Source organism: Microcaecilia unicolor, chromosome 10 (assembly GCF_901765095.1).
Source record: "Microcaecilia unicolor chromosome 10, aMicUni1.1, whole genome shotgun sequence".
NCBI lineage: Eukaryota > Metazoa > Chordata > Amphibia > Gymnophiona > Siphonopidae > Microcaecilia > Microcaecilia unicolor.
The window spans coordinates 89,266,584-89,292,708 of NC_044040.1; the positions used below are offsets into that span (position 1 = coordinate 89,266,584).

Sequence of the window (26,125 nt, forward strand, 5' to 3'; positions counted from 1 at the left end):
CCAATCGTTGAGATAAGGGAACACATGCACTCCCAGCCTGCGTAGCGACGCTGCAAAGACCGCCAGGCATTTGGTGAACACCCGGGGTGCAGAGGCAAGCCCAAAGGGCAGCACACAATACTGAAAGTGCTGTGTTCCCAGACGGAATCGAAGATACTGCCTGTAAGCTGGAGGTATCGGGATGTGAGTACAATCGCTGTCGGTTCGAGCACGAAATTTGGTATTAACTGGTATGATAATATGTAAGCCACACTGAGCCTGCAAAAAGCTGGGAAAATGTGGGATACAAATGCAACAAATAAAATAAAATAAAAATGTAAAGGAGGAGAGATGGAGAGGAGCAGGTAGAAGAGTTTTTTTTTCCTTTCTTTTTGGGGGGGGGGGGGGGGGGGGGGGTTGGATAGAACTGTGAGCAGGGGGAGGGTGGTTAATATGGAATGCTTGGACAGGGTAAGGGAAGGGCCGGTAGGGAACTGTCTAACTGGGCTAATGGGCTGGTATGTTTAAATGGGGCAACTACACAAAATGGTGGTAATACATCGAAAGCCTACTATGTGATATTATAAGCAATAAGTACATTAGTGTATTATTTGATTCATAAAAGTGCGCCATTAGATTTGGATCAGGTGATTAAGACCTGAAGGTGGGAGAGGAGGAAACTTTCCCAAGCATAAATGTTTCAAGATACTGGCTTATTCCTGCAAGAAAGCCTAGCCGTAGCGTCAGTACCCTGTCAAATGTATTGCATATGCTTATTGAGTAATTTGGTGAATAAAAGTTGTAGTACGTTTTCGATAGCTGGTAAGGAGGGGGGGTGGGCAGGGGGTGGGAGCGGGGGAGAGAGGGAAGTTCGATGAAGTAAGCAAAAGTATTGCATGAGATGTGTAACACGTAGATTTCAAGGTAAAATTATGTCTTACCTGATAATTGTCTTTCCATTAGTCCCTCAGATCAATCCAGAGACTTGTGGGTTATGCCCCTCCTCTAACAGGTTAGATAGAGAGAACTCAGAAGTTTGCTACAATAGAGCATGTGCAGCCAGCCTCACTTCAGTATAACGATACCAAAGCAGTAAGAACCATAGAACACTCTCCTGTCTCTGCAAAAGCAGCATAAACTTGGAAGAAACTCTCCGAGCTGCTATAACTTAGAAATGTAAATATACACACACCCTAACAGCCTTACCCGTCCAGAGACAAAGGAACGTGAACAGAATCGACTGAAGTATACTGAATCCGATCAGAGATTACAAAAGTGAATTCCAGGGAGAGGCTCTGGATTGATCTGAGGGACTAATGGAAAGAAAATTATCAGGTAAGACATAATTTTACCTTCCATAGCGTCCCCAGATCAATCCAGAGACTTGTGGGATGTACCAAAGCAATCCTCATGAAGGGTGGGACCGGCCTACTCCAGCCGCCAACACAGAAGTCCCAACAAGCGCCTCTCGACGCGCAGCAACATCAAGACGGCAATGCAAAACAAAGGAATGCCAAGACGACCAAGACGCCGCTTAACAAATGTCCTCCAACGACACCAGTCGACACTCCGCAAAAGAAGAGGCCTGAACCCTCTTGGAGAGTGCCCGAATGCGAATAGGGAAAGAATCCCCCAACAACAGGTAAGCCGATGCAATAGCCTCCCTAAGCCACCGATCGACCGTGGCCTTAGAGGTCATGTTCGCTTCTTATGACCTGCGAACAGCACAAAAAGATGATCTGCTTTCGAAACAAATTAGTCGCCTCCAAATAACACATCAGAGGTCCCTTAACGTCTAAACCCCTTAGAGCTCGAAAATTGTGAGGGAAATCCTCTTGCTTGAAGGATGGATGGCAACACCACTCCCTGGTTAACGTGAAAACGCGTGACTACCTTAGAAACAAAGAACGGCACCCTTCAAATTGTCACTCCCGCCTCCGAAAAAACAGAGAAAGGGGCTCTGCACAAAAGGGCATGAAGCTCAGACACCCGCCTGGCTGAAGCCATTGCCACCAGAAACACAGTCTTCAACTTGAAAACATTCAAGATTTTTACTCAGGGGCTCGAAAGGAGACCGCCGAAACGCCCTAAGGACCAGGTTCAAATTCTAATCCGGCACCACTGGAACCCAAGGAGGTCTGAGATGCCCTACACCGCGAAGAAAACGAATGAACTCTGGAAGAGACACTAAGGAGTGGCTCCCCGAACGACCTCTCTGGGAAGCCAATGCCACTAACTGACCCTTTAAAGTACTTAGTGACAGTTCCTTAACCATCACTTCCTGCAAAAAAGCCAGAACGGACCCAAGAGGGTCTGATTGAGGGGAAATGCCTGCCAAGGAACCCCAAGCCACAAACGACCTCCACACTCTATCGTACGCAATAGAAGTGGAACATTTGCGCGCCTGTAACATGGTCCCAAAAACCGCCTCCAGCTATCCTGGAGACCTCAGACGCGACCGTACAAAAACGAGGCCATAAGCCCAAATGGAGCGTGATTTTTCATGACTACCGGCCCCTGATGGATAAGACCCGGCCAGTGAAACAGGTAGAACAGCTCGGCGATCAGGAGGCGAATCAAGCCCACATACCAAGGACATCTGGGCCAGTCCGGCGCAATAAGTATTACCAGACCCGGAAGACGAGAGATTTCCCCACTACTTGACTGACAAACAAAAGGAAAAAGCAACACTGGGCCTTCAAGATTGGGACAACAGGAGTACTTTATTTAACCAAAAACCCAACACGGGCCGTGTTTCGGCGCCAAAAAGGCGCCTGCCTCAGGGGTCTATTAATAAAAACATATAAATACATCAATAAAAAGTATGTAGATACATCAATAAAAATCATCAATAAAAAGAAGGATTTGCAAAATAGATAATGACAGCATCGTATTCACTTCAAACAGAAAAATATAAAAATATAATAATATATACATAAATAGTACAACATAGATATTATATAAAATTATATTAATTTAGGAGTTTAAAAACTTTTAGCAACCATATGATAATCATAGAGATAACATCAATAAATTATGTTTTAAAATATAAGCTGGCATGATGTCAACCAATTTTAAGATGTGGGCAGACATGTAGTAATATTTTAAAAAAAGGAGGAGTTGTATTTTTAAAATTTTTTGTGTGATAGTGATGAACATATATAATCATGTATGTACACATATATAGATACAGTGGGGGAAATAAGTATTTGATCCCTTGCTGATTTTGTAAGTTTGCCCACTGACAAAGACATGAGCAGCCCATAATTGAAGGGTAGGTTATTGGTAACAGTGAGAGATAGCACATCACAAATTAAATCCGGAAAATCACATTGTGGAAAGTATATGAATTTATTTGCATTCTGCAGAGGGAAATAAGTATTTGATCCCCCACCAACCAGTAAGAGATCTGGCCCCTACAGACCAGGTAGATGCTCCAAATCAACTCGTTACCTGCATGACAGACAGCTGTCGGCAATGGTCACCTGTATGAAAGACACCTGTCCACAGACTCAGTGAATCAGTCAGACTCTAACCTCTACAAAATGGCCAAGAGCAAGGAGCTGTCTAAGGATGTCAGGGACAAGATCATACACCTGCACAAGGCTGGAATGGGCTACAAAACCATCAGTAAGACGCTGGGCGAGAAGGAGACAACTGTTGGTGCCATAGTAAGAAAATGGAAGAAGTACAAAATGACTGTCAATCGACAAAGATCTGGGGCTCCACGCAAAATCTCACCTCGTGGGGTATCCTTGATCATGAGGAAGGTTAGAAATCAGCCTACAACTACAAGGGGGGAACTTGTCAATGATCTCAAGGCAGCTGGGACCACTGTCACCACGAAAACCATTGGTAACACATTACGACATAACGGATTGCAATCCTGCAGTGCCCGCAAGGTCCCCCTGCTCTGGAAGGCACATGTGACGGCCCGTCTGAAGTTTGCCAGTGAACACCTGGATGATGCCGAGAGTGATTGGGAGAAGGTGCTGTGGTCAGATGAGACAAAAATTGAGCTCTTTGGCATGAACTCAACTCGCCGTGTTTGGAGGAAGAGAAATGCTGCCTATGACCCAAAGAACACCGTCCCCACTGTCAAGCATGGAGGTGGAAATGTTATGTTTTGGGGGTGTTTCTCTGCTAAGGGCACAGGACTACTTCACCGCATCAATGGGAGAATGGATGGGGCCATGTACCGTACAATTCTGAGTGACAACCTCCTTCCCTCCGCCAGGGCCTTAAAAATGGGTCGTGGCTGGGTCTTCCAGCACGACAATGACCCAAAACATACAGCCAAGGCAACAAAGGAGTGGCTCAGGAAGAAGCACATTAGGGTCATGGAGTGGCCTAGCCAGTCACCAGACCTTAATCCCATTGAAAACTTATGGAGGGAGCTGAAGCTGCGAGTTGCCAAGCGACAGCCCAGAACTCTTAATGATTTAGAGATGATCTGCAAAGAGGAGTGGACCAAAATTCCTCCTGACATGTGTGCAAACCTCATCATCAACTACAGAAGACGTCTGACCGCTGTGCTTGCCAACAAGGGTTTTGCCACCAAGTATTAGGTCTTGTTTGCCAGAGGGATCAAATACTTATTTCCCTCTGCAGAATGCAAATAAATTCATATACTTTCCACAATGTGATTTTCCGGATTTAATTTGTGATGTGCTATCTCTCACTGTTACCAATAACCTACCCTTCAATTATGGGCTGCTCATGTCTTTGTCAGTGGGCAAACTTACAAAATCAGCAAGGGATCAAATACTTATTTCCCCCACTGTACATAGATATATATACACAAATGTACTTCCAAAACTATAAAAATTGATATTGTTTTTTGTTGAAAGTGTGTGTCATATAGTGGTTCTATTGAATAAGATGATGTGGATTGTCCGATCTTATTATGTGCAATGGCTGCAACGTCATCGGTATGGTTAACAATATATATGTGTAAAGAAAATCTCTCTTACCAAATTTGTAAATATAGCAATTGTTCGGAATTGAGGTTGTCAGTGCCTACAAAATGAATAAACAGGAGTTGAGGGATTATATATATGTTTAAAGGGGAACTGGCAAGTGCTCATAGTCCCCTCAAGAAAAGGTATCTAATATATAACATGCAGAGGTAACAGTGCCTTTCCTAATGATTAATGGGGCGCTCCTTAGTGATTAAAGAGGAGTTCCGATATTTGGTTAACTTATTACAGATACTATGCTGTAGACATATATAAGAAATGGGAAAGAAAAAGAAAAAGAAACGCCAAAGATGAAAAAACCGCCGATTGGGCTAATAAATAAATAAAATCTCCTTACCTTTAAAAAAACGCCTGAGTAACTTGCATTGATTTCGCTATTTATTTATATTCATTATTATATGTTTGATTACATCTATTCATGTTATATTACTTAATTGACTTTATTTTCATTGATGTTTAGCAACCTAAATCAATAAAAAACTATGTTTATGGTTACAACTGTTTCACAATTGCACTATAGCTGTTTATGTTAAAACATAACCATATGCTGTACTGACAATCATTACATTTGCAAACGCCATGCCTGACAGCTCCCTAAATGGTGCTCTGTCTCTTTTACAATTCACTTCCGTATTAGAAAATATGACGTCATCACGTTAACGTCTTTATGACGCTCACGCAACTCTTCACAAACGTCTTTTCCTTGGCGTTTTCTTTTTGCCGCCTTTTTCGCCAGTTTATATAGAAAAAACTAGATACCAAATACCCATTTATCTCTTTGGACTAAGCAGGAGAAGGTTCCCTCGTCGGAGCCCACTTTCTTCGCGCTATAGCGAAATCAATGCAAGTTACTCAGGCGTTTTTTTTAAAGGTAAGGAGATTTTATTTATTTACTAGTAAATAAGGCCCGTTTCCGACACAAATGAAACGGGCGCTAGCAAGGTTTTCCTCGGAGTGTGTATGTTTGAGAGAGTGTGTGTGTGAGAGTGACTTTGTGAGAGAGACAGATTGAATGTGTGTGGCTGCAAGTGTGTCTGTTAGAGAGTGTGTGTGTGAGATTGACAGTGTGTTTGAGTGGGTATGTGAGCGAGAGCGAGAGTGTATGAGAGTGATAGAGTGTTTGACAGTGACTGTGTGACACATAGAGAGTGAATGTGATCGAGTGTGAGACATAGTGTGTGTTGTAGACAGTGTTAGAGAGTGAGAGAGACAGTCAGTGTGTGAGAGAGAGAGAGAGTGTGTGTGAGAGATAGTGTGTGTGACGGAGATACATCCCCCCCCCTCCCTATGTTGGCTGGAAGGACCCCCCTCCGTCTGCGTCTGCCACTGTGTTGTCGCAGAACCCCTCATCTCCCTGTCTGGTCAGTCTCCCCCCCTCCTTTCAGGTCTCCCTACAGCCCTTCTCTCAGGGCTGTGGGTCGCCCCTCCCCCCTTCACCTGTGCTGTCAGGACCCCCTCCTCCGCCTCCATCTGTGGTCTGTGTACCTGTTCTGGCCCTCATCCTCCCCTCCTTGTGCCTGAACTGTTGCTTAGCCTGTGGCAACAGTGGAGAGAGCTGTGCAGGACCTCCTGTTCCAACCCCCTTGTCATGTTTGTAGAGAAAGAAAAGAGGGAAAAAGAGGAAAAGTGGCATAATGTTTGTAAAAAGGAAGAGGGGCACGGCAGGCAGCGAGCAGCTATCAGCTGTGCAAGTATAAACAAAAGAAAACAAAAAGGAGTTTTGTGTATGCCTGTGTGAGAATGTGGGTGTGACAGTGAGACAGAGTGTGTGTGTGTGTGTGTTCGAGAGAGTGTGTGTCACAGTGACACAGAGAGTGAAAGACTGTGTGTATGTATGCACGGCCCCCTCCTTCTGTGTGAAGTGCAGTCGCCCCCTTTCTGTTAGTTTTCCCCCCTTCCCTCCTGTGAGTGGCAATGTAAGGGTGCCCCCCCCCCCCTGTGTTTCTGTTTTGAATTATTTCTTTTATCCAGGGATTGTGCTCTCTTTATGCCCTCCATCTGCATAATTTTTCCTCTCCCCTTCCCTCCCATTCTGTTCTCTCACCCCCTCTCCATGTGTTTGTCTGTCTCCCCTTCAAGTTCCATGCCCCCTCCCTTAAAGTTTCTGGCCCCTTAATTGTAACTATTTACACGTTGCACTGCTGTCTGCAGGATCGGTGTCTGTGAACCTCATCCAGCTTGCCCTGTTGTTACTGCTGCAGTATCAGGGCGGTTCAGGGCGGCTGTGAACCTCGTCCAGAGAAGACTGCAGTTGGTTTTATCTTCTTGCTTTCAGTTTTTGTGAAGTCCCCTGTTGAGGCGGCTGGAGGCTGTTTATTCACCTTTTTTTTTTTTGTTTTGTTAGTGTGTGTCCCGAAGGCTGCTGGAGGCTGTTTCTTCAGGTTTTTTTTTTTTTTTTTGGATTAGTGTGTGTCCCGAAGGCTGCTGGAGGCTGTTTCTTCAGGGTTTTTTTTTTTTTTTGGATTAGTGTGTGTCCCGAAGGCTGCTGGAGGCTGTTTCTTCACGTTTTTTTTTTTTTGGGGGTTAGTGTGTGTCCCGAAGGCTGCTGGAGGCTGTTTCTTCACGGGGGGTTTTTTTTTTTTTTGGGTTAGTGTGTGTCCCGAAGGCTGCTGGAGGCTGTTTCTTCACGGGGTTTTTTTTTTTTTGGGTTAGTGTGTGTCCCGAAGGCTGCTGGAGGCTGTTTCTTCACTTGTTTTTTTTTTTTTTTTGTTAGTGTGTATCCCGAAGGCTGCTGGAGGCTGTCTGTTCACTTTTTTTGTTTGTTGGTGCGGGTTCGGATGGCAGTTCGGAGCGGCAGGTTCTGCAGGATAGCACTGTCAGGGCAGCGGTATTCTCCTCAGCTGGGCGGCAGTCTCGTGCTGTGCGAGCCGTAGGTCCGCCCCTTCTTTTGTTTGAGTTGTTTGATAGGTGCATGACGCGTGATTGCATTCCGTTGCGTGGCAACGGCGACTGACGCCTTCGCCTCAGACGCTCCTCCCTTGTTGTATTCCTATTGGTGTGTTGCAGCTGTGACGCTCGTTTCAGATCATGGCGGCGCCCAGATGTACTGTGGTTAAAAGTGGTTACAGAGCTTCGAACATACAAACTTTTGAAGCTTCAAAGTGTGGTTCAGAACGTTCATGGTGCTTTTTATGTCCAGTTGGGGCGTGGCGTAGGTCGCAGAAGGGGCGTGGCTGAGGGCGGTGGTGAGTAGTCCGAATAGCCAGGAGGACTACAGCAGTTCAGGACTTCACTGCCACAGTTGGAGGGAGTTTCAGAACGTTCAAGGTGGGATTTATTTATATAGATTAGCCCAATCGGCGGTTTTTTCATCTTTGGCGTTTCTTTTTCTTTTTCTTTCCCATTTCTTATATATGTCTACAGCATAGTATCTGTAATAAGTTAACCAAATATCGGAACTCCTCTTTAATCACTAAGGAGCGCCCCATTAATCATTAGGAAAGGCACTGTTACCTCTGCATGTTATATATTAGATACCTTTTCTTGAGGGGACTATGAGCACTTGCCAGTTCCCCTTTAAACATATATATAATCCCTCAACTCCTGTTTATTCATTTTGTAGGCACTGACAACCTCAATTCCGAACAATTGCTATATTTACAAATTTGGTAAGAGAGATTTTCTTTACACATATATATTGTTAACCATACCGATGACGTTGCAGCCATTGCACATAATAAGATCGGACAATCCACATCATCTTATTCAATAGAACCACTATATGACACACGCTTTCAACAAAAAACAATATCAATTTTTATAGTTTTGGAAGTACATTTGTGTATATATATCTATGTATCTATATATGTGTACATACATGATTATATATGTTCATCACTATCACACAAAAAATTTTAAAAATACAACTCCTCCTTTTTTTTAAAATATTACTACATGTCTGCCCACATCTTAAAATTGGTTGACATCATGCCAGCTTATATTTTAAAACATAATTTATTGATGTTATCTCTATGATTATCATATGGTTGCTAAAAGTTTTTAAACTCCTAAATTAATATAATTTTATATAATATCTATGTTGTACTATTTATGTATATATTATTATATTTTTATATTTTTCTGTTTGAAGTGAATACGATGCTGTCATTATCTATTTTGCAAATCCTTCTTTTTATTGATGATTTTTATTGATGTATCTACATACTTTTTATTGATGTATTTATATGTTTTTATTAATAGACCCCTGAGGCAGGCGCCTTTTTGGCGCCGAAACACGGCCCGTGTTGGGTTTTTGGTTAAATAAAGTACTCCTGTTGTCCCAATCTTGAAGGCCCAGTGTTGCTTTTTCCTTTTGTTTCTCTGATTGTATACTGTATTACCCTCTCTGTCTGTACACCCACTACTTGACTGACTATCGGCTATGAAGGAAAGACATATAGAAGCTCCAACGGCCATGGCTGAAGAATAGCATCTACCCCTTTGGACTCAAACTCTCTGCCTCTTAACTGTTGTTGCTCACAGCTTTATTAGTAGTAACAGTGGGATTTGAACCATCTACCTCTGCATTACAAGACCAGTGCTGTTACCATTTGGTCACAGCTGCACTTTGCTGAAGAACCGGGTCCACCTTGGGATTGTAGAATCAAGCCATAAAATCCATCACCAGAGTCCACCAGCGATCCGAAATCTGGCTGACAGCCGGCGGAGAGAGCTCCCACTACCTGGCATCCAAGCGATTGCGACTGAAAAAGTTGGCCTGTACACTTAGCACTCCTGCTATGTGAGCCGCCGACAACCAAACTCGACGCTTCTCTGCCCCAAAAGACAGCACGGTCGCCTCTTCTGCCAGCGAAGCACTTTAAGTTCCGCCCTGCCGAATGGCGTGCGCTACCGCCGTCGTATTGTCGCAGAGAACTCGGACTGGTTGAACTCTCAACAACATCTCGAAAGCTAGGAGCACCAACCGAAACGCCCGAAGTTCCATGAGATTGAACTGCAACCTGGACTCCGAGGGGGACCAACTCCCCTGAGCTGAGTGGCCGAGAACCACACGCCACTCCGACGTGGCGAGAGGCATGCCTCGAGTCAGTATCTGACCTGAGCCAACACCGCAGAGCAAAAGAAGCTCGCGGTGTCCAGGGAAAACGAATCAAAGAACCTTGGAAAGGAAAGACCAACGGCTGAGTAGATACCATTGCAAAGGCCGCATGCGGCTCCGGGCCCAAGGAACGACCCCTGAACATAGTCCAACGCTGTTGGAGCCTTCAGCCAAATGAGGGAAGAAACCTGGCACAGCTTCGCCCGTCGCTGTTCCGGAAGAAAAACTCTGCCCTGACGGGTATCAGTCATACTACCAGGTACACCAGAGACAGATGGTGTAGCAGCATATGTCTGTAGTACCAAAAAGCAAGCTATAGTGGGTTGTGAAGCCGCACCCCTAGAGCTCAGTGCTTACTCTCAGCTGATTGCAACCACTATTAAGCTATCTCTTCACTGAAGTAGCTCCTGGGCCACTCCTCATGAAATTTAGGTACCCCCATAAGAAGCAATTAGAGGTACCGGGAACGCTGCAGTACCAGGCAGCTGAGGCTGATATGTAAAAGTGTGGCCAGTATCAGTGTGCTGAGAGAGAGAGAGAGAGAGAAAGAGAGAGAGAGAAGAGCAAATTTTAAAACTGAAGAGTTCTGAAAACTGTTCCAGTCATGTAAGAACTACTTGGCCAAGCATGCCATAAGAGATAATGAAATAAAATATGCCCCACTGGAAATCTAGCTGAGCCCACAGTATCTAATAGGATGGAAAAACCAGCTTTGAACCTATAACCTTCAGGCTAAAAAGGCCAGCAGCCATCCTCAATAAAACTAGATTGATGTAAACAATACCCACAGAGCAAATGCCACCAGGGGAGCCCAGAGGGTGCAGGGTTACCAAGGAAACCGAGAGAAACCTGAGAGGCATGCACTAGCCTCAAAATGTAACATTTCTCACAGAAACCTCTAGTCAACAGCCTTAAGCCTGACTACTAAAACACTGTACTGCCATGTCTGAGAAAGAAGAATCCTGATCCCTTCCATTAAAGATGTACACACCCCCTGAACCTCCTCAAGGAGGGTCCAGAAATAGTCTTACTGTAACTCACCTCAAGAAGCACAGGCATCTCTACCAGGAGACTTTCAGATAGGCAGAACTTACCAAGCAGCAGCATAAGGTTCTCACTGTCACGGCACAGCTGCAGGGGACTAAAGGATCACCTACCTCGCCCCTGGAAAGCTGAGGAAGACTCAAAGCTGTGGAAAACCAATATGCAGAAACTGGAGTGCTCCACACTACGTTCCCAATCACATTCCTGAAAGATCTACATATAAAACTGCCTGAATTGCAAGCACATCAGAACCCAGGGGAGCACTGGGACCTCAGCAGTGCCATGTGGAGTGGCAATAAAGATGGAGCTATACTAGATTGTAAGCTCTTGAGCAGGGACTGTCTCTTTATGACACAATGAGCCTGCAAATAGGTGGGAAAATGTGGGATACAAATGCAATAAATAAATAAAATAAATGTCAGGTGTTCAGCGCTGCAAGTGTTTGGTAGCGCATACAAATGCTAATAATCAAGTGCGCACATACACCCAAGAACACAATAGCCTCATGAACCTAACAGGCTTCCACCAGCTCCTAGTGCCCAACCAAATGGAAGAGCTAACCGCAGAGGATATAAAATTAGCACTTACAATGTCTGTATAAAGAACGGAATCAGTTCTTCCCTTTAAAGAGCCTGGTCGCGGTGAGGTCAATTCCCTCACCCGCGGGCAACTCCCTCTGTTCAAGGTGCCCTGAAAAGGATTCCCCTGACCCTCGGACACCCTCCGAATCCATATGTCGTCCCAGGGTTATTATGGAGGGCTAAGTGAGCAGCAGAGGGAAACGAACCCAGCCAGGTTCAAAGCCTGCTGCACTAACCATTATGCTACTCCTCCACTCTACCGGCCCCTTAAACCCAACCGGGCCATCTTAGGCGGCTTCTGTACGAACTGAGAGCCTGAGGCAGCAGAGCCTCGAAAATGGCCGCCTCCTGCCCCTCTCCCTCAGAGCGCAATAAAAACGCTTTGAGCAAAAGAGTACAAACTCCAGGGGAAATGCCCCCATAATAGCTTTTTCCGGGAGAGAAATCAAGGCTTCTCTGGCGGAGGGAGCCCCAGCAGATCCCACCGCAGCATCCTGAGACCGCGGCATTAGCGAGAAAATGGCGCCGGCGGATCAACCATTCCAGTCACAGACTTTCCTGCCAAGCGATAAATGATCCCTTTTGGCGCCGTGGTGCCCAACACACGATCCCCTGATCCGCACTATGACTCACTACCGTCACGGAACAAAACTCGCAGGGAAGCGATGTGCCACCGTGCCCAGCAGCGCGAGCCGCGCTTAATGGACTCCAATGGAATGGACATAGCCTCAAAAGCCTACCTTCTCCGCAGTCCCAGCCCTGCTCACGTTCCAATTAAGCTGAATAAAGAATTGTTCCAAGCGCCAAGCAAGCCAAAATGAGGCTGGACTGGAGAATCATTCCGTCTGATTCTTTTTTTTCTTTTTTTTTTTTTTAAGAGACAGGAGAGGAATACAGCCAAAATCCTCAACAGAATTTAAGTAGGCTGACAGGGGGAGAAGGGTAGGGACCTGGCACCACCACCAGGTGTATCCCAGAATGTGCTCCAGCACCTCAACCCCAGAGAAAGCTCAACACACCCGAAGGAACGGGATAGGAGCCTCAGGCAACAGAGCTGCACTTTATGCTCCCGTCTACCTGCTAGATAGAGAGAATACTGAAGTGAGGCTGGCTGCACATGCTCTATTGTAGCAAACTTCTGAGTTCTATCTAACCTACTAGAGGAGGGGCATAACCCACAAGTCTCTGGATTGATCTGGGGCCGCTATGCAATTATGTTTTTGTTTGGATATTTATGTCTTATAGTAAACGCAAAGATATTGTATATGGAGAAATGATGGGGGGGGGGGAGAAAATGATAAAACCATTGATGATAACTGATACGGATGAATATATGCAAAAATGTTGTATTCCTTAAAAGGTCAAGTAATCGGTTATGTTGATATAGTTGAATCATCAATAAAAATTGTTAAAACCTTAAGCATCCTTTAAGTCCAGGGAGCATAGCCAGTCGTTTTTCTGAATCATGGGAAGAAGGGTGCCCAGGGAAAGCATCCTGAACTTTTCTCGAATCAGATATTTGTTCAGGGCCCTTAGGTCTAGGATGGGACGCATCCCCCCTGTTTTCTTTTGCACAAGGAAGTACCTGGAATAGAATCCCAGCCCTTCTTGCCCTGGTGGTACAAGCTCGACGACATTGGCGCTGAGAAGAGCGGAGAGTTCCTCTGCAAGTACCTGCCTTTGGTGGAAGCTGAATGACTGAGCTCCCGGTGGGAAATTTGGAGGTTTGGAGATCAAATTGAGGAAGTATCCCCGCCGGACTATTTGAAGGACCCACCAATTGAAGGTTACAAGAGGCCACCTTTGGTGAAAAAATTTTAACCTCTCCCCGACCGGTAGATCATCCGGCACGGACACTTTTATTGCAGCTATGCTCACCTGGAGCCAGTCAAAAGCCCGTCCCTTGCTTTTGCTGGGGAGCTGCAGGGGCCTGACGAGGCGCACGCTGTTGACATGAACGAGTGCGCTGGGGTTGAGCCTGAGCAGGCTGGCGGGAAGGTGGATTGTACCTACGCTTATTGTAAGCATGCCTCCGACCCCCGTAAAAACATCTACCTGATGAGGTAGATGCTGAAGGCGCCCGGCAGGAGAGTTTGTCGAAAGTGGTGTCCCGCTGGTGGAGCTGCTCTACCACCTCTTCGACTTTCTCACCAAAAATATTATCCCCCTGGCAAGGAGCATCCGCAAGCTGCTGCTGGACTCGATTGTCTAGGTCAGAGGCACGCAGCCATGAGAGTCTGCGCATCACTATACCCTGAGCAGCGACTCTGGATGCCACATCAAAAGAATCGTAAGTACCCCTGGACAGGAATTTACGACACGCCTTCAGCTGCCTGACCACCTCCTGAAAAGGCCTAGCCTGCTCCGAAGGAAGCTGATCGACCAGGTCCGCCAGTTGCTTCACATTATTCCGCAAGTGAATGCTCGTGTAGAGCTGGTAGGGCTGGATTTTGCAGATGAGCATAGCTGACTGGTAGGCCTTCCTCCCAAAAGAGTCCAAAGTCCGAGCCTCACGTTCCGGGGGCACCGAGGCGAAATCTATCGTACTTTTGGCTCTCTTGAGAGTAGAATCCACAACCCCTGAGTCATGAGGAAACTGGGCCTTCATCAACTCTGGGTCCCCGTGAATCCAATACTGGGACTCAACCTTCTTAGGAATGGTGGGGTTAGCTAGTGGTTTCATCCAATTCCTCAACAGTGTCTGCATAAGGACATTATATATAGGAACAGTGGATGACTCCTTAGGTGGCGAAGGACAGTCCAGGACCTCAAACATCTCAGCCCTGTGCTCATCCTCAGTTTCAACCAGGAAGGGAATGGCCGTAGACATTTTCAGGACAAAGGACGAGAAAGACAAACTCTCCGGGGGAAAAAGCTTTCTCTCCGGCGAAGGAGTAGGATCAGAGGGAAGGCCAGAAGACTCCTCAGAAGAGAAATATCTTGGGTCCTCCTCTGCCTCCCACGAGGCCTCCCCTTCGGTATTGGACAGGAGTTCTCTGACTGTAGTCCGAAGCCGAGCCCGTCTCGACGGCGATGCCGAGAAGTTGACTCCTGTGTCGGCGGCAATGAAGCTCCCTCCATTGACGTCGAGTCAACCTGGTGGGTAGCCGAGGCCAATGCCGCAGGCGGCACCGACGTAGAGGGCCTCACCACAGGTGGGGAGCCAGCTGCCGCATCTATCGACGGTACCATCGGCGCAAGCACCTCCGGTACCGGAAAAGACGGTCGCAGCAGCCTTTCCAGGATCCCTGGAAGAATGGCATTGAGGCACTCGTCAAGAGTGTCTGTCGAGAAAAGCTGTGGCGTCAGTACAGGAGTCGAGGCTAGAATCTGCAGAGGAGGCGGTACCGGGTGTCCGGAGACCGGCACATCGACACCTCTTGTATAGAGGGTGAGAGGTCCTCCTGGCGTCGACGCTTCATGGGGGCTGATTCCCTCGACGCCCCGGAGCTCTTGGTACCATGATGAGAATGGGACCAATGATGGTGCTTCTTTGCCTTCGCTCGAGGCACGTCACTGGTACCCCTCGGTACCGACGAGGATGTGGAATAAACACATCTCCTCGGGGATGGGTCCGAAAGGGGACGGTCCCGATGGGCCTGTACCGCAGGAGCCCTCGAGGCAGGTGCAGACCCACTCGATGGTTCACAGCTACCAGAATGTGATGGTCTCTGGACAGCCATTACCTGTGCTCCCAAAGTCGATGCACTCTCCAGTGCCAACATCGACACCGCCGACGACGACCTCGGTACCGCTGTCGACATCGAAGTACCGGGGAAAGCTCCAAACAGGCGTTCCTGTTGAGCTTGTCTCAACGCTTGTGTCCGCTTTTTAAGTCTAAGACACAACTTACATGCGTCTGGGCGATGGTCGGGCCCAAGGCACTGGATACTCCACGCGTTAGGGTCGGTGCCTGAGATTGCCCGGTTGCACCGAGTGCACTTCTTCAAGCCACTGGCAAGCCTTGATGTCATCGACGGAAAAACAGTGGCGGCGAAATCAAATTTCACGATGGTGCCAAAGGAAGGGCACAAAAAAGGGAAAAAACCCGTACGGGCGGCCAAAATGGCCGCACATGACGACGAAAGGAAACTTGAGGATAAAAAACTAAAGAAAATAAGGGAAAAACTTTTTTTTTTGAGAAAAACTAAACAGCTCGTGCACAAGCACAACGAAGAAGAAAAAAACGGTTAAAAAAACAACTAAAAACTAAGGCTCTTCTTTTCTGGGGCACAGAACCACCATAACCAACATAACACAGAACCAACATAACACGAACAAAGTTCACCACCATCAACACACCAAAACTGACTCTCCCAATCTCGGACACCCCAAAAATTCTTGGGAGTTACCATTGATCGACACCTAACACTTGAGAACCATGCGAAAAACACAACCAAGAAGATGTTCCACTCAATGTGAAAATTGAAAATTTTTTTTTTTATTATTTTATTTATTTACATCAATTTATATACCGTATCTTATTGCTACTGCAAGACAGAACGGTTTACAATTTATAAAAAAAAAAAAAAAAAAAAAGCAGTAACCTGGTACAATCAATGGTACTCAGTCATCTAGACTACTGCAACGCACTCTACGCTGGCTGCAAAGAGCAAATCAAGAAACTTCAGACAGTCCAGAGAACTGCAGCTAGACTTATATTCAGTAAATCAAAATACGAAAGTGCTAAGCCACTACGAGAAAAGCTACACTGGCTCCCACTTAAAGAACGCATTACGTTCAAAATATGCTCCCTAGTTCACAAAATCATTCATGGAGATGCCCCAGCCTACATGTCAGACCTGATAGACTTACCACCCAGGAATGCTAAAAAATCATCCCGCACATTCTTTAATCTGCACTTCCCCAACTGTAAAGGTTTAAAATACAAACTAAAATGGGGACTTTGGAAGCAGCCTTAGTTAAAGATAATAATTTCCTTAATAAACGCTTGGAATACCTGGAAAACCAGGTTAGAAGACAATCTAAAGTTCCTCAATTTCCCCAAGTCTCCACTAATTTCTTCTGTGGATATGGTGAAAAAATATATGAGTGAGATTCTGGAGATGGATAAGGAATCACTACCTCCTATCACACATGCTCAATACATCTGGAGCCTTAACGGGAGGGATGGAGAGCCCCCCCTTACCGGTAGTAGGAGAAGTTATGAACCTTACCTCTTTCCTGGAAAACTCATTGGAACTTATTACCCAGAGGACAACTATGCTGGTCACCTTTGTTTTGGAGCCAGACCGGAATGCTGTTTTAAGACTTTCATTAAGACACATAGATAAACTGTTTATGGGCTCAAAAGTTAGAGTTTTTCCTGATCTCTCTAGGCAGACAAAGGTGAAGCGCAGGGCCTTTTTAGCCCTACGCCCCAGGGCCGAGGCCGTGGGAGCTAACTTTGTATTGCGTTTTCCTTGTATTTGTAATATAGTGCTAGAGGGTAAACAATACCAATTCATGGACTCTAAACAGCTTATTGATTTTCTAGATGCAAGAATGGAAGTGAATGTTATATGTCCTCCCTGAATAGCAGGCTGGAGGTTCACCTAAGAGGTGGCAGATGTAAGTTTTCTTTTTCTTCCTGTTAGGTTTTCTAAATCTTGGAATCATATTTCTTTTCTGGTGGACGAAGTTGATATTTGTTTTATTTTCCTTGTAGACATGGGGAAGGACAGTCCCTGCTCAATGCGTAACCCTGGCAGCGCTATAGAAATGCTAAGCAGTAGTAGTATTACTGATTATGTAAATGTAATGTGTATTTCACTGTCTCAATGTGTTTGAGATTATATAATAAAAAATTTGTTAAAATAAAATAAAATACAAACTAACGCATGCGTCAACCTTTTCATACCTGAGTACACAATTCTGGAACGTGCTGCCGCGCAATGTAAAAACGATTTATGAATTAACTTCCGCAAACTACTGAAGACCCATCTCTTTAACAAGGTATACCACAAAGATCAACAAATGTGAACTCCTCCACATACATCCAGAACTCTCTTATAATATCTGCTTGTTATACTACTATCATGTTTATCATTATAATATTAACCAAGATCCTTCTATAATACTAAATGTCTATTTTCTCATATAATTCCATTATTCATGATGTATTGTAAGCCACATTGAGCCTCCAAAAGAGGTGGGAAAATGTGGGATACAAATGCAATAAATAAACAGCCACTCTTGACCACGGAAAAAAGAAGACTGAAGCGGGACTCTCGCGCTACGGGAAGATGGCCGCACATGCGCGGTGCACACACCCGCGCACTCAAAGGCTTTAGCAACCTTTGTTGCTAGGAAGATTTTCCGGACATGGGGCTGCCGTGGATGTCACCCATATGTTTACCTCAAAGGCAGAAAAGAAGGAAAATAGTTTTTTTTTTCTTTAAACAACCTTCTTCACTAGTGACAGGAATAAATAAAGGTTTACCTCAGAGGCAGAAAAGGAGAAAAAAAAAAAGTTTCTTCTTCCTTTTTTTTTTTTTTAAACAACCTTCTTCACTAGTGAGAGGAATTAATAAAGGCTTACCTCAGAGGCAGAAATTCAGATATACCTACCAACACAGAAGAGAAGAACCGCACATGGGAGACAAGTTACTCCATGCCAAAATTAATCATCACCCTGCTAGAAAGACAGCCAGGGGAGGGAGAAGAGGGAAGCAGGGTCACTGCATATCACCCTAGCTGGCCGATGAGGAACTCAGGACCACCAAGTATCATCTAAAAGTAGCCCCAAGATGGCTACCAACACACCCCTGGCTCCACTGTCACCAGAAGAATCTGGGACAGGAGCTAACAGCCAGCAGTCCAGAGCAGCTACACGATCCATCCACCATCCACTAGGAGACAGAGAAAATACTGAACATTCCAGGCTGCAAGATACCCTTAAGGGGCGGTTTACTTGGAACTATTTTCTCTGTCTCCTTCCGCTGGTAGATGGACACAACCCATTAGTCTGGACTGGTCTGGTATAGAAGACAAGGAAAAAATGTTTTGTACTTTTATGAGATCTTGCCAGGTATTTGTGACCTGGATTGGCCACTGTTGGAAACAGGATGCTGGGCTTGATAGACCTTTGGTCTTTCACAGTATGGCAATACTTATGTACTTGCCAGTTTAGGTTTTTGAGAGGACAAAACCACTGGGAGAACTAAGGGGGGCAACCTCTCTAATTCCTCCAGTGTAAATCTTGACATTTTTTTTATTAGGACACTGTCATTTATTCTCCTTCTGAAATGGGGAGCAAACATTTATCTTTTAGGTAGGTACCAATCCTGCCCAAACTCACTGAGACCATGCCCCCATCCCATTTGCACACACTTGTGTTTTTGACATGCATATCCCAAGCTTTGTAAAATAAGAACTTAAACACAAATACCCTTCTAAAATTATAGTCATAGTTAGGTATTACTAAGCACACTCCAACCCTAGCTCTACCCAGACAGAATACAGATAGTGCCAAGGCAGTTAGAGTGATTTTCACTAGTACTACCCATACAGTGTCTATAAAATCCATGGCTGGATATATGTTTACCAGCCACTGAAAAATGTACAGCTCCTTTACAATATTGACCTGTGAGCCTTTTGGAATAGGGTCGTACAGCTTTGCACGCCAGTTTATTTCCACATTTTATTTTTGTCTAAGTTTTCCCATACTTACCTATTTATTTCTATTCCACCCTAACCTTAGGTCTAGGTGAATTACAGTGTCAACCAGGGGCGTATCTGCGTGGGGCCTCAGGGGCCTGGGCCCCCGCAGATTTCGCCCTGGACCCCCCTACCGCTGCCAACCCTCCCCCTCCGTTGCTCGCCTACCTTCGCTGGCGGGGGACCCCAACCCCCGCCAGCCGAGGTCCGCGTCCTCCTGCCGCTGCCGGCTGCCTTTGGTCCTTTAATTCTTCCATTGAAGCTGGCGCCGACGAAAGTTTCTTTTGAGTCTGACGTCGCTGCACGTTGTACGTGCAGGACGTCAGACTCAGAAATTGTTTCTGAGTCTGACGTCCTGCACGTACAACGTGCAACGTGCAGCGACGTCAGATTCAAAAGAAACTTTTTCGTCGGCGCCAGCTTCAATGGAAGAATGAAAGGACCAAAGGCAGCCGGCAGCGGCAGGAGGACGCGGACCTCGGCTGGCGGGGGTTGGGGTCCCCCGCCAGCGAAGGTAGGCGAGCAACGGAGGGGGAGGGTTAGCAATGGCAGCGGCTGGGGGGAGGGGGATCGGCAATGGCGGCGGCGGCGGCGGCGGGGGGGGGGGGCTATAATGTGCCCCCCCTCTCTGGCCCTGGCCCCCCCTACCGCCGCAGTTCAGATACGCCCCTGGTGTCAACGTACATAATCCAAAACATTTACAGTGCTTTTCACACTTATGCTGCTATGTAAATAATATTCATATGAAAAATATTAGACTGTTGTATAGTAACTTGATATAGATGACAACAAATGATGAATATCTGGTCTACCCCTGGCTAACATAACCAATATGCTTATCTTGCTTTAAGAACTGGTGGCTATGTACTCTCAAAGCTTCTTTCAGGTAGTCCAACCTCCAGGAGTGGACCTTGATGCTTATTCTATACATTGTTTCTTCCTTGTAATATATCATCATCTTACTCATTCCAAAGCAACATCATAATAGTTAAACTATTTTATAATAAAGGCCAAAACATAGCTTTACATAAATACACAGTAGTTACACACTGACAAAGCAACTTAAAAAATATTATGTCCTATAAATTAAAAGGTTGTCCATGTACAGTTTCCAAAAAGGGACTTATTTTATACCTATGTTAAAAAGGCAACATAAGCATATATGGTTTATAAAATAGGGACCCTAGCAGAATGAAAATGCTCAAGCGCAAAACATCATCTGCTCTGAATAAGGCATAAATATGTTTGTGTTCTCTAAGTTTACTTCATAAAACTTTGCCCCAACTCTACCTACACTCAGTGGTGTGCTGGAGCCGGCTTGCACGAGCCGGTTGTTAAATTTTCTTCCGGCTTGCGAGCCGGTTGTTGCAAATAGCGAACTGGCTCTGGCTCTCCTCCCTCCCTCCGGATCCGCCTCACCGCCCGCTTATTTTTTACATTCTTCGCTTCCAGCGCCGAGTCACCGACTGTCCTGAGTCCTCCCTTGCCGATTTACGCTTTAAAAATGGCCGCCGAGACTTCCAGAGGCGGCCTCGCGAGCTCGGCGGCCATTTTGAAGCGCGAATCGGCAAGGGAGGACTCAGAACAGTCGGCGACTCGGCGCTGGAAGCGAAGAATTTAAAAAACAAGCAGGCGCGCGGTGAGGGACCGGATCGGGAGGGAGGGAGGAGAAGAAGAATTCACAAAACAACTCGGGAGGGGGTGGCAGGGGGAAAAGAGAGTTGCTGCTGGGCATGGGTGGATGGAGGGGGTCACTGGACTTGGGTGCATGCAGGGCAGGGGAGAGTAGGGTACACTGCTGGACATGGGTGCATGCAGGGCAGGGGAGAGGAGGGTCACTGCTGGACATGGGTGCATGCAGGGCAGGGGAGAGGAGGGTACACTGCTGGACATGGGTGCATGCAGGGCAGGGGAAAGGAGGGTACACTGCTGGACATGGGTGCATGCAGGGGAGAGAAGGGTCGCTGGACATGGGTGCATGCAGGGCAGGGGAGAGGAGGGTACACTGCTGGACATGGGTGCATGCAGGGCAGGGGAGAGGAGGGTACACTGCTGGACATGGGTGCATGCAGGGCAGGGGAAAGGAGGGTCACTGCTGCACATGGGTGCATGCAGGGGAGAGGAGGGTCACTGCTAGACATCTGGGTGCATGCAGGGCAGGGCAGAGGAGGGTCACTGCTAGACATGGGTGCATGCAGGGCAGGGGAGAGAGGGGGAGAGAGAAGAAATGCTGGACATGGATGGAGGGGAGAGAAGAGTGAGGAAGGAGATGAGATGAGGGAAAAGGAAGAGAGGAGAAAAACTGCACATGGATGAAGAAAATAGGCAGAAGTTGAGGACCAGAAATGAAGAAGAGAGGAGGAAAGAAATAAATGGAAAGGAAGCCCTGGAAACGGAGTTAAGAGGACAGATAGCAGCAGAATCGGATACTGGGCCAGCATGATCAGAAAAACAGTCACCAGACAACAAAGGTAGAAAAAAAATCATTTTATTTTCATTATAGTGTTTGGAATATGTTCACTTTGAGAATCAGGTGCTCAACATTAAAAGTTTAAATTTATTTACTTATTTATGGCATTTTATCCCACATTAAACATGAATTAGATTGGAACCTGGGATCATTTAATTTTTTTTCCTGGAGAGAGTAATGCATTGCCCCCCTCCCTCGCTATAGCCAGCTCTGCAATTTTTTTGGGGGGGGGCGCAGAGGTGGACCGGGGAGAGAGCCTGTTGTTAAAAATTTACCAGCACACCACTGCCTACACTCCACTCCCAGGAAAGAGTACATGCCATGTTATCAGCATGTATACTTAAATGTGCATATTTAGTTGTGCAATTTTATAAGACCCCTTTACTGTATGCAAAATGTGCTTTACATGCAGACAATACTTCACAAAATGAACCCCATAATGTATTTCTATCAGACAGCTTTTGAGGGATGTTCCTACCTGCATCTCTTCTTTTGTAAAGCTGGCTGCTTCATCTCCCAGCTCATGTAGATACATGCAGTCTGGCTTTGGACACTGCATATTCTTTAGAAAGTAGCTACAGTATTTTGTTGTACCTAAAGAAGCCTGCATGAGAAACAAAAATGGAAAGAAAACATATTTAGGCACTTCTCCAGAAAAAAACTGTCTGAATATAAGTAAGAATTGTTACACAGTCTATTCCACTTAACAGTGGATAGCGGGGATGGGACGACTTCCCTATGAAGAAAGACTAAGGAGGCTAGGGCTATACAGCTTGGAGAAGAGACGGCTGAGGGGAGACATGATAGAGGTATATAAAATATGAGTGGAGTGGAACAGGTGGATGTGAAGCGTCTGTTCACGCTTTCCAAAAATACTAGGACTAGGGGGCATGCGATGAAACTACAGTGTAGTAAATTTAAAACAAATCGGAGAAAATTTTTCTTCACCCAACGTGTAATTAAACTCTGGAATTCGTTGCCGGAGAAAGTGGTGAAGGCGGTTAGCTTGGCAGAGTTTAAAAAGGGGTTGGACGGTTTCCTAAAGGACAAGTCCATAAACCGCTACTAAATGGACTTGGAAAAATCCAAAATTCCAGGAATAACATGTATAGAATGTTTGTACGTTTGGGAAGCTTGCCAGGTGCCCTTGGCCTGGATTGGCCGCTGTCGTGGACAGGATGCTGGGCTCGATGGACCCTTGGTCTTTTCCCAGTATGGCATTACTTATGTACTTATGTGTTTTCACCATACCACAAGCCTACTGTTGATGAGAGTATGGCATACCTCATACATGACTTTTTCTATCAGCATTATAACTATATTGCCATGTAAATGGCATACAATATATGCAAATATTTTGTTGGCAAAATGTGACATGTTTTGATCTTGATGTCTTGTAGAAATTAAGCAAAAATAGAGTATGAGTTGGGGAAGGGAGGCAAGCAACATTTAAAACCATAATTGCCATATAGGCAAATGTGGATAAGCAGTTACTAACCTACGTCTACCTATGATGACCTATTTTAAAGAGCCTATTATTTTTCTCCAGGACTTGTCCAAAACATTTTAAAACTCATCTATGCTAATTGCTTTTACCACATCCTCCAGTAACTACACACTGAGTGAAAATCTTTTTTCTCTTATTTATAAATGTACTACTTTGAATCTTCATGGCATGTCCCCTTGACTTTGTAATTTTTTTTCCCAATGTAAGCTATCACTTTGTGTTTACCTGTTCTACTCTACTCAAAATTTGATACACCTTTATCTACAAACTACCTTAGATCTAGTTTTTAGTGCAATGCAAAGCCATGTAGCAAATTATGGTGATACATTTATATACCAAGGAAGCAGTGTATGCAAATCTATTTCATGTATATTCATTGTGGATATCGTGAAACCCTGACTGATTGGGTGTGCCCTGAGCACAGTGCTGAGAAGCACTGCTATACATAACAAGGTAAACTGCTTTGGTGGTACTACAGAAAAGCAGTATATCAAATATGTGAACCTTACCCTCTTAAATGTGCTACTTAGTAACATCATTATGTACCCCTAGTCCTTGTATTTTTGGAAAGAGTGAACAAGCAAATATTAGGCTTTACATTTTTTCTACTGAATTTATCTAAAATACTAGTAAAAGTATTTACTATTTTTACCAGTACTTTAGATCGACAAAAATTTTTTTTTAATCAGACTCCACATCTCCATCCAATCCACTAATTTTATAGACCTTTTTCATATCTCCCTTCAGCCCTTCTCTAAGCTGAAAAGCTCTAACCCCTTCTCCTCTTCCTCACAGGGGAGTAATTCTACCCCCTTTATCATTTTGGTTACCTCTCTGTACATTTTCTAATTCTGCTGTATCATTTTTAAGATGCACACAATATTTGAGGATAAATCCTTCAAGAATATGCAGCGAAACACTTTACATCATCTCCAAAACCTGCACATATCACTTTAAATTTCAATCCTCACCACATTTGATCTTGGTAGCTTGGGTATACCTCAGACTCAACAGTCTTTTAGCCCATACACAGATATGGATGGACTTGAGTGTAAATTTTAAGGGGCTTCGACATTAGCTTCTGAACTTTTAGTACAAGAAGAGTGCTGGGCAGGGTTCTGCGGTCTGTGCCCTGAGAATGGCAAGGACAAATCAAACTCGGGTATACATATAACATATCACATACCATGTAAAATGAGTTTATGTTGTTGGGCAGACTGGATGGACCGTTCAGGTCTTTATCTGCCATCATTTACTATGTTACTATGTTACATTGAACCACCATATATTTTCACTTTAATTTTGTGCTTTAATATTCAATGTTAAAATATCACACTTATCTTCTTAATCATACAGGACCCGGTAACCAATCACCAACAAACGGCATGTTTCGCAACTGCTGCCTCAGGGTGTGGTCCGGTAAAACTACAAAAATATAATACAGTGAGGACAGAAATTTAACGTGACATGTGCCGGATTTGGAGATGACACAATATTTGAGGTGCAGTCGCACTAGAGAGAAAAATAGATGCATTATGATATATTCTCCATTCTTTCCTAATAAATCCTAACATTCTATTTGATTTCTTGCTCATCACTGCACACTGAGCAAAGGAGCTTTACATAAAATCAATTATTTCTAGATCGTTTTCCTCTGCGATTATTTAACTCTGTATTATCTAACTATAGTTTGGGATGCTCTTCCCTACATGAATAACTTTGCACTTGCTCACATAAAATATCATCTGCCATTTTGAAACCCAGTCTACCAGTCTCATAAGGTCTTAGTCTCATAATCCTCTTAATTTAATGTCACGGTGGTGACTGCTTCCTTGTCTGTGCTCACCTCGCCCTCTGGTGGCCTGAACCGGTGGCTGCTATGAACTGTCACACGTTCCAGACTTCAGCCGAGTCCGGTCCCGATCTTCCAGGCTGCCAGACTTGCTTTTCTGGTTTGTGCCTGAACAGCACCCGTAGCTGCCTTGTGATTCCTGCAGCTGAATCCTGCAGCTGAACTTCAGCTGCTGATGGGCTTTATTAGCCACCTGGAAACTTCTGTGTTTGCCTTTGCATCGTCTAAGGTCCTTGGTATGTGGTGTGCTCTGTGCACTTCTGCCTAGTCCAGTTCTAGTCTGGGTTTCTTGCCTGGTTCTAGTTTGTTTGTGTGTAGTTAGCTTTGGTTTTATTGCTTAGTTCCTAGTCTGCATTTCCTTGTCTTGTGTCTGTGTTCCTTTTTAGTGGCTGCTTGGCAGCTTTCACTCCTGACTCTCACCTGTCTGTGTTTCTTAGTGGCTGCCTGGCAGCTTTTAGTCCTTACTCTGTGGTGTGTTTCCTGTTGGTATCCGGTTCCTGCCCTGTAAGTCCTGCCGGCCGCCTCCACTCAGGGGCTCAACTCCTGAGAAAAAGCGGTCAAGCGCAGGTGAAGTCTAGCTGTTCCTGCTCTGCCTATCCCAGCTTGTTTGCCTCTGCTGCAACTCCAGGCTGAGGTTCCAGTCCTGTTCTGCCTTGCCTCTGGTTTGGGAGTGGTCCAAGGGCTCACAAACCCTGTGCTTCTGTGAGAAGCCTGACATTTAACAACTTTTTTTTTTAATTTAAATTTTCCAATACACCACTTAAAGTGAATATGCAATCGGCATTATTTAACATTAGGAAACAAAAATAATAAGCATATATCTTTACAGCCCGTTTGTCCACAAGTTAAAGAAATTTGATTCCAAGATTAAGAAAATTCAAAAAAAAAAAAAGAAAAAAAGAAAAAAGAAATACAAAAATTAACAATCAATAGATGCTTCCTCTGGTTCAGACCCCAGCCTGCTGATTAGGGAAGGTTTACTGTATTCACATCAA

The 26,125-nt window shown here is 45.2% G+C and overlaps 1 protein-coding gene across 6 annotated transcripts in view; it reads right to left on the reverse strand.

The window, feature by feature from the left end:
* CNOT4 (CCR4-NOT transcription complex subunit 4) overlaps nucleotides 1–26,125 on the reverse strand; it is an 898,013-nt gene that overhangs the window by 564,368 nt on the left and 307,520 nt on the right. For all 6 annotated transcript variants that reach the window (XM_030215603.1, XM_030215604.1, XM_030215600.1 and 3 more), the window contains one exon: nucleotides 22,250–22,375. In XM_030215603.1, coding sequence (XP_030071463.1) covers nucleotides 22,250–22,375 — 126 coding nt within the window. The remainder of the gene's footprint in view (nucleotides 1–22,249; nucleotides 22,376–26,125) is intronic.